Raw genomic sequence first — 9,391 nt, forward strand, 5'->3', positions numbered from 1 at the left:
TCATTAAAATTTAATTATTATTATTAGAATTAATTAAATAAGGGTATACTTGCCATTATTAAAAATGGATGGATAAGGGGTGATGGTCTTTTTTATCTAGTGACCCTATTTTGTCACCATTTGGTATGCCTCAAAAAAAATCAGTATGCCTCAAAACAGGTTTCATCCACGATGGATTAGGAAATTATCAAATATTAGCCCGACTAAGTTAGGAAATTGAATCCCAACCCAATTAAAATTTCCCGTGCACAAAAAACCTATAAATATAGGCCTGACCACAAGTCATTAACATAAACCACTTTCTTTAGGTCAAGAACAAAGTTGTTGAGTTTAACCCTAAAAGATCATGGCTAATCATATTTGTTGTTGGTTTTGGAAGAGAATGTTGGTGAGAAAATCAAGGAAAACTCAACCAAAAGTTCCTCCAGCTCCGGTTATTGTCATCCACGATGATGAGAAATCACCTGAGCAACTTTTCAATATATATGCAAACAAGGCCACAAGAACAATCGAGCCGGTCGGAATCGAGAGGCTTTGTGCGGATCTAGGAATCGCACATACTGATGTTCGCATACTAATGCTTGCATGGAAGATGTCAGCTTCAAGGATGGGATACTTTACACGGGCTGAATGGCGAAACGGCTTCGATTCATTGAGAGCTGGTACTATGCAGAATCTATCAAGAGCACTGACGAAATTGCAAACTGATATCAAGAAAGAGGGATTCAGTCAGGAGTTTCTGGATCTGTATTCGTTTGCGTTCAAGTACTGCTTGACTGAGGACATGCAAAGGATTTTAGAGACGGAGAGCGTGTGCGAGTTGCTGGATATGGTCTTAGGTTCCAAGTTCCCTGCACAAGTTGCTAAACTTGTTGAGTACCTTAAGTGTCAGACTGATTATAAGGCAATCAACAAGGACCAGTGGGAGGCGTTTTACCAGTTTTGCAACGAGGTAAGCTATCCAGACATGACAAACTATGATGAAAACAGTGGATCCTATCCATCGATCATGGATGGTTTTGTTGATTGGATGAAAGAGGGGAAAAACTAAGAATATTTTTGCCCTAATTTGTTTCCGGCTCGGCACTTGTTTTCATAGAACAAGTATTTTAAGTTCAGTTTTCTATTTTTAGTATTGAGTTTGTAGAATTTATGGTATTTTGTTAAGCTTTAATGGAAAAAAAATTATTTTCTAAATAAACTTCTCTCGAGTTTAATTCAATCACCAGATTTTAATTTGTACTGATTATCACCAATACCAGAACCTTTTTATAAACAAATACACTGAATTGGCTGGCCTGAAAAGGGGACATCCATGGCAATGAATTTTACAGAATCCTCCCACAGATGAGGGCAGGAGACCTGTGTTTAAGCAGACCAGTGTTTTGAGACCTTACTTCTTCAATTGCTTTGTCTGTGCTTGGGAAACAGAGGGAGGATTTCCCTGAAGTGCGTAATACAGTGCAGATGCACCATTATTCCTTGCCTTTACTTCTTCCACGGCATTATCTCTTTCCGGGGAAACTGTGAGAGGATTTCCCTGAGGCGGAGAAGGTTGGCGTGCAGATGCACCTGTGATATCCGCCACACCACTGTCAGAGACCCTGCCCTTACGCTTACTTCCTCAATGGCTTTGTTTTTGCCTGGGGAAACTGTGGGAGGATTTCCCAGCTGCAAAAAATATAGGTTAGCGTGCAGATGTACCCGTGATAATCGCAGACCCTGCCCTTACGCTGTCAGATACCCTGGGATTTCCTTGACGCACAGAATGGCGTGCAGATGCACCAGGATATTCACCACTGTCAGAGACCCTGGCCGAGGTTTGTTTCTCTGAAATTCTAGTATCACTTTTTAAAACATCATGGAAGTTGGAATCGATCAATCTTTTCAATCTTCGGCAACTCTGTAAACTAGCAATGATGAACACAGTTGAACTTGTAACCGATAACACAGTTTCAACTAACAATAAAAAAGAGTATTCATGACACGTTTCAATCTCAAGAGAGTTACAGTTGGAAGCATATAAATAAGTTCAGATTGATTAAGTAAATAGGAAAGCATAATAATAATTTCAGACTGATTAAGTAAATAGGTACAGCGTGAACAACTTGCAACGGGAACAGTCTCCTTCGTTTTCTATCTCAATTTGAACATCCAAGATTTTTGTCTCTCCTACAAACTGGAGAAATTATGGAGAAATCACGGTAAGCCTTGGCTTAACAGAAAATGCTGAGCCTTGGCTTAACAGAAAATGTGATCTAACCAAGATGGACAACACAACCGTTCCCGTCGCCTGGTTTTTGTGTTGAAGGCCCAATTATACTCCTTGTTACCAAGTATAACCACTTTTTGTCAAATGGATTGAAACCTAAAACCCGAATTTTTGCAGTCAAAGCAACCTATCACCGGTACTTCTAAATCGGCTAACATATCATGTAACGTGACATCCTTGTGCAACATATTCGAATCTCCATCACTATCACGCACCCAAACACTCAGACTCATCTCAGTTTCCTGGAGGCTAGCATAACAGATCGACCCTTCCGACTCCCCGATACATAAACCTCCAAACTTGTGACGACCATCCATTGATTGATCAGGCATATCAATCAACCTACATTCATTGCCACCGGTTCCAGAAACAACTAAAATTTTGCTGGTGCTCTTCTGAAACCAATACAAAAAACCATTACAGGCAACAAGATTGTCACAAATGTTGTAATCCCAGGTAACATGGTGAGGACACGCAACATCCACGATATACCATTCACCCACATCAGAAGAAAAAAAATTCAACTTCAAACTCTTTAGCTGCTACTCCAAACTTGGGTATTCGAATAATGTTATAACTGGCAGAAACAAGTGATGGTAAGAAACATTTATCATCACATATGAAACCAGTCACTGCAGTCATACCGAATCCTCCTGGTGGTGGTGGTGGTGGTGAAGTGGAACCCATTTCTGGGTGAGTGGATTTCACACATAATAAGTAATCTGGTGATTCTGGTGAAAACCGTGAAATAAGTGTGTTCCACAAAGAAACAAACCATTGATTAATCCTAATAGGTTCAATTTTGAGTCTCTAGGGTTTTGGAAATTTGATTTTAGAAATCCAAAAGAGAGGTCATTCTGATGATGAGATACAAATTGTGAATGTGATTCAAGATATGTAAACATTGTTTTCAAATGGTTTTGCGAAGAATTAGTATAATGAACTAATAATGCCCATGGGAGTGATAGTTTGTTGAGTTCATACCAGCCATTAATGAAATTAGAGTTTGACAGAAATGAAAACCATACCTTAGATACACACCTGAATTTGAAAATTGAATTAAGAGGAAGACGAAGTAAGATTTCATACCAAACATCATCTTGTATATTCCTCTTCTTCATTGTTAAATCTGGTGATGTGGAATTTTTCTACTCACTGAAAACAAGAAAACCAAAAGGGAGAACTGTTAGCGGTTAGCTCAATGATATCCGATTTTGGATCTTCTTCAGGATAAAAGTCATGTTGAGTTTTCTTGAGTTCATTTTCTTGAGTTTCTTATATTCTTTCCTCTTGGTGACCAAGATTTGTAATTTTTCTTCTTTCTGCGATTCTATTGCTCCTTCTAGCCGATGTTCCTTGCTCAACAGTAGATCCGATTCTCACTATCTTTAGTTTCAAAGAATTAAAAGTTTTCTCCACAATTTTCAGATCTCACTTTTTCCAAGATTCAATGAACTTATTACTAACAGGAAATGTAGTTGCAATTTTCCTCACAACCACATTCCACTATAACTATAATCAATATTAGGTAATCATCATTAAACTCTTCATTGATTATCAAGACTTAAGTCGGTTTACAAGATGAATACAAGTATTACAACAATCTTACTTGCTCCTAGATTTACTTTCTCTCTCCCTATTTCTTGTCTAATACTCACTAAAAGAACTCCCTCACAAGTAATAACCTCTCCTCTTTATATAACATATTACATAGTGGATGACAACTAAGAGATCCTTTATTTTCGGAATCTCTATGTGATACACTCGCTCATGTACAATCACTCGTTCTCGCACATACCATACTTCGCACAGATCTTCACACTTTATTCATGACTTTGCTGACATCATCCATTACATCATCTCAACCTTGCTGCGTGCGATCTCCCTCGTTTAAGTTATATAGTCTTCACTTCACATACTTACTAACATGTGTGATATCTCACTCCTACAACCAAAATATCGGGTCTCCCTAATGAGCAAGTTCAACAACAACAATAAACAAAACAAAACTCGCATTAATAAACAGAACGAGATGCACACGTCAACACACTAAGGTAAAACTAACCTGTGCAGCATGAAGTCCAATATAAGCAAACAAGTATTCGAGTGATTTTGGGAGATTAAAACTTCTGTGACACAGATTTCTATGGTACTACTGATCCAGTCAGACAAAACAATACCAAGGCAGCCAAAAATGCATTCCAAGTGAAGTAGAAAGGAGCAAATAAGAGCCCAATATGTTCTACGATGACTGCCCCCAAGTTGAAGCAATCCCAGATAACACCTCTTTTTTTCGTCTGCAGCACACCATTAGGATTATAAGCACCACCTACTGCAACCATTTTAGATCCTTATCTTAGACAATTATCAAGTTTCTTGCATATATGTCATAGTTACTACTAAGTGTCTATATACACTAAATTAAAATCAAAAAATCTAGAACGACAATCACTAATATATTTTACAAAAAATGAATGTCGGTCCAACATTAAAGGGTCCGGCATCAAAGTAGTACTGGTGCCGAACCGTTCCAACTAACTACTTTAATATATAGAGAGAATGAGGAATTGAGAGGACAAAGATACGTAGTGCAGAAACAGTATTACAGAGTGAAGGTAGTTAAGGAAAGTTTGTGAAGATGATGATTCATGAGTTTAGTGATAATGTTAGTTTCACGTACAGAAGTATTACAGCTTTTGGTATTCATGTAGGCACTTTTAAGCGTTGAATGACCTACGACACTGTCTTCTTTATTAATTAAGATCTTAACTATTCTTTCCAATGCATGTGGACATCTGATGAAGCAAGATCCTATATTGATTGTGATAATCATGAATGAAGAATTTAAGCAGCCGATGCAATATTGATACCCTGTTCCTCAGCTCAACTTTGACCTACCAAAATCCAACTTTTTCTGCCACCCCAACCCCGTTCAAGCCTTCTCCCTCAAATTTAAAGCCCATTTCCACAAAGCTAAGCGAAGCAAGATACTTTAGCCTTTAGGAGATATTTAGCGGCATTTTTTGGGGATGGCTTGAGTTATACTCATCTAGCTACAAAGCTAGAAATGACTAAGTTGCCATTTTTAAAAGAAAATAACTTACTACCCCTACAAAACCCAAAACTCTACTTTGAATTCACTAAATGACTTTGTTTTACTACACATACCTAGCTGATTGTAACTGTGCGTCCTCAATATTGAAAAACACCATCCACAATCAGCTAGGTTTATAGTTAAAAACTAGCTGATTTGACTTTTATTTTTCATGTAATAGTATAGTATGTTTAAACCACTTAATTGATTCAAAAAACATATAAAAAAAATGGTAACTTGGTCATTCCTGGATTCTAGAAACTTCAATCTAGAACAAAATTTTACTCTGGCTATAATGAGTCTGTAGTATACTCTACAGTATATTCTTTCAAAAGAGGTTGGTGCCCAATTGGTCGCTCAGTTGCCAACTAAAAACTCTGTAAAATAAAATCTTGATACTCTGGAAGATAAAAAAGAAATAATGCATTTAAGTATATTGAAATTAAAAAAAAAAAGTTATTTGGTCTTTGGTACTTATATTTTGACCAACATTAATGTTTGGTCTAACTTTTGTCAACTTAGTGTTTGGTACTTAGAAATAACGTTCACCCGTGTTGACTCTGGTATATCTTGACTTCTGTCAAAAATTAATTAAAAAAACTATATAAAACATAATCAGTAAACAAATTTACTATCATGACCTTTAGTTTATAACTATTTACATTATAATCATCCATTATCCTAATTCCCGTCCTCCCCTTCTCTGCAAATCTTTTCTATTCTTCTTCTCCGTCTCAGTCAAATTCGTTGCAACCTCCACGCAATCACTAACCAGTGCCTCCTCTATGTAGCTAAATATCTTAATAGTTGATTGAATTGCTTTATTATAACTATCAAGTTTCCAGAATCAGGAATTTTATAAAATAAAACAAGATTCGAGAGTTTCTTTCTACTTTTTGTTTGAAGCTAGGGCTTGTAATGAAGTTCCAAAAGATCTTAATCGTTCACTAGTGAGTTGTTTACTCTTATTTTTATTATCTTATATATATATGATGAAGAGGAAGAGGAAGACAGATCTACCACATAGAGAAGGGACTGGATAATCATCTAGATTAAAGCCGATGGATCATAAACTTATCTCAGGGGTACATCTGTGAAATCGGTATTTTTATTTTATAAAGTCATTTAAAGCTGTAATTTCATTTTTCTAAAATCATTTAAAGTTTAGTCGTGACAGTCAAAACTAGTCAACGTTATTTCCAAGTACCAAATACTAAGTTGGACAAAAATTAGACCAAACTCTAATGTTGGATAAAATGAAAGTACCAAGAATCAAATAACCCAAAATAAAAATAACAACCACAAAGTTTAGTAAACACTGAAATAAAAAAAATGAACCAACAAAATTTAGAGAATATGAACCAATGACGCAAAATATGAGAAACACTAATATGCTCAAACAAATCCTCATCTCAACACCAAAGAGCTACCGTTTGTTTGACAGATATAATAAGTACATCCACTCCTTTATGACGTGCTCGGAAGACCCTATTATTCTTTTCCTTCCATAACTGCCAAACCTCAGCATAATGAACCTAGTTCCAGACATCTTTATACATCTCCCATAAAGCACATTCTTATTCCAAAAACTAATTGAAATAAAACAGTGTAAGGAGCAGTCCAAGATATACGGAAAACTCTTATGAAACAAACCATGTGAAAGAAATTTGGGTTAGTCGGAATGAAAATCTAAATAGTAGATACTGCGATCATGATTCAAAACCTTCTGGAATCTGGGTGGTCACACACATTGAGAGTATCCAAATAGACACCATTGTTCCTAAGTAAGACACGCCTACATATTCAAGTGCCCAGTTGTTTTTGGTATTAAATAAACATGATTACAACCAGTAATTTAAATCAACAGAACATTACACACACACTTTGAAGGAAACTAGGTTTTAATCACTGTATTAATACTAATTGAATCTCACGCATACCTTATTGCAATAAGCAAACCTGCAAACCATCCTGGGGAGAAGTAGCACTCACTAAGTCCTGAAGTATCCATATATAGATTTTGTATTAATTATGGGTTTGTTGAGGAGTATTTTCTTTTCTGAGTCTCCGTAGGAACTTTAACATTTGTTGCTAATCCAAGATACTCGAGAAGCTTTATGAAGTACCAAGGAATGTCGAGCTGCCACCATTCAAGCCCTAACCGAGCAGAGTACTGAAAGGCGTGATGGTTGTTGTGCCAACCTTCTCCGAATGCTATATATCCCACCATCCAGTTGTTCTTAGATAAGTCTTTGGTATTCCATGGTGTTTTCCCCCATGTATGGCAAACTGAATTCACCATGAATGTGCTATGGTGACTGACTGCTAGTCTCACACTCTAAGACGAAAGAGGAAAATATTATATCAATTCACTAGTTCTGTTTACAAAATTTAGATGATTGCAAAGGTTAAAGTCTCAAAAGATCTTGATATGAATTAACAAATAAGTTAAAGTCTCAAAAGATTTTGATATGAATAAACAAATTAAGTTAGAAAAATAAATATTATAGCATAAATTAGAAATTTCCACACAAATGTGTGAGATCATGCGAAGGATAACATGTATGCAGCACTAATTTTGCAAAATGTGCTTACCATTCCCCAGATAAGGTGTGGTAAGCCTCCTGCAACGTACAACAAAAGTGCAAGTCCGAGAAGATGAAGTGCGTGTGTTCTCCGAAGAAACCTGTAGTAGACTTGCTTTTTTAGATCCATTACATTGTTTGATTTTCCGCACTGCAAAAGATGATTAGAAGATCACCCCATGAGATAATGTCTTATGATACCGTGAAAATAGAAATAACTATTGTTGTGTCAATCAAACTCGAACTCATACCAAATATGATATGATTGAATTCGTATACTCTTTTTGTTAAAATATCACATGCAACTCAAGTAAAGATGGAACAAACCTTTTCCCAAAGATAGTTGTGATGAAAAACCCAATTGATATGGCTGAACCAAAACCCCTCGATTGGACTATGTGGGTCTCGATCAGTATCTGTGAACTGATGGTGGTACCGATGAACGCTTACCCAAAACGTTGGGTCTCCCTGATGAACATATGACAATAGATAAAACACAAGATTCACACCTACACACAATGATAAGGGATAAATTAACCAAACTAACCTGTACGGCATGAAGTCCAAAATAAGCAAACAAGTATTCAAGGTATTTTGGTAGTTTAAAACTACGGTGACTAAGGTTTCTATGGTAAGATAGACTTATCCCTATGGGTAAAGTTAGCACACCCAATATCAACGCAACCCAAAATGCATTCCAGGTAAAGTAGAAAGGAGCAAATAAGAGCCCGATATGTTCCACGATGAGTGACCCCAACTTCACACGATCCCAGAAATGAACTTTTCTATTCCAAAGAAACAGCTCTTTCTTAGTCTGTTTCAAGTGCAACACAGTACCATTTGGATTAAAAACACGATCTACTGCAACCATTTTAGATCCTTAAGACTATTATCAAGTTTCTTTCGTATATGTCATAGTGTTGCTACAACTGCGTGTATATATAGTACATTAAAATCAAAAAAGCTAGACAGATATTAATCCACTTTGGTGCCCCACCTTCAAACCGGTGCACTACGTACCGTCATCAAGGTGCATTGTACAAAAATGAATACCGTTAAAGTGATGCCATACGGCCCATACCATCCCATGCCAACCAATTAATATAACAGAGAGAATGAGGAAGTGATGAGAGGAGAGAGTGAGATACGTGCAGATTCTGTAATACAGAGGGAAGGAGTAATGGAAAGTTTGTGACTGCCACGTACGGACTCGTAGACCCTGTAGCACGTTTTAGCGTTGAATGACTTGCGATACTGTTTCCTTTATTACTAAATTGAAGATCTAAAAAAATATTTTTTCTAAGGCATGTGAACATCTTTATCATATCCTATCCTATCAAAGCTATGCATGTGAAAATATTGATTGTGATGATGATCAAGAAAAATTCAAATCCCAACCTAGCTAGCGATCGGTCGAGTAACTTTCAGGGATGAGTACTA

The 9,391-nt window shown here is 36.6% G+C and overlaps 2 protein-coding genes across 2 annotated transcripts; one reads left to right on the forward strand and one right to left on the reverse strand.

The window, feature by feature from the left end:
• Window positions 1–346: 346 nt before the first annotated feature.
• Window positions 347–1,051, forward strand: LOC113329047 (DCN1-like protein 2). Its single transcript, XM_026576020.1, has one exon. The coding sequence runs from the start codon at window positions 347–349 to the stop codon at window positions 1,049–1,051; it is 705 nt and encodes a 234-aa protein (XP_026431805.1).
• A 6,031-nt stretch (window positions 1,052–7,082) lies between these two features.
• Window positions 7,083–8,843, reverse strand: LOC113329249 (acyl-CoA C20 Delta5-desaturase-like). Its single transcript, XM_026576209.1, has 4 exons — window positions 8,499–8,843; window positions 8,279–8,419; window positions 7,962–8,102; window positions 7,083–7,704 (listed from the first exon to the last, which is right to left on the reverse strand). The coding sequence occupies exons 1-4, from the start codon at window positions 8,820–8,822 to the stop codon at window positions 7,396–7,398; spliced, it is 915 nt and encodes a 304-aa protein (XP_026431994.1). The 5' UTR covers window positions 8,823–8,843; the 3' UTR covers window positions 7,083–7,395.
• Window positions 8,844–9,391: the final 548 nt, after the last annotated feature.

This window comes from Papaver somniferum, unplaced genomic scaffold (assembly GCF_003573695.1).
Source record: "Papaver somniferum cultivar HN1 unplaced genomic scaffold, ASM357369v1 unplaced-scaffold_115, whole genome shotgun sequence".
Lineage (NCBI taxonomy): Eukaryota > Viridiplantae > Streptophyta > Magnoliopsida > Ranunculales > Papaveraceae > Papaver > Papaver somniferum.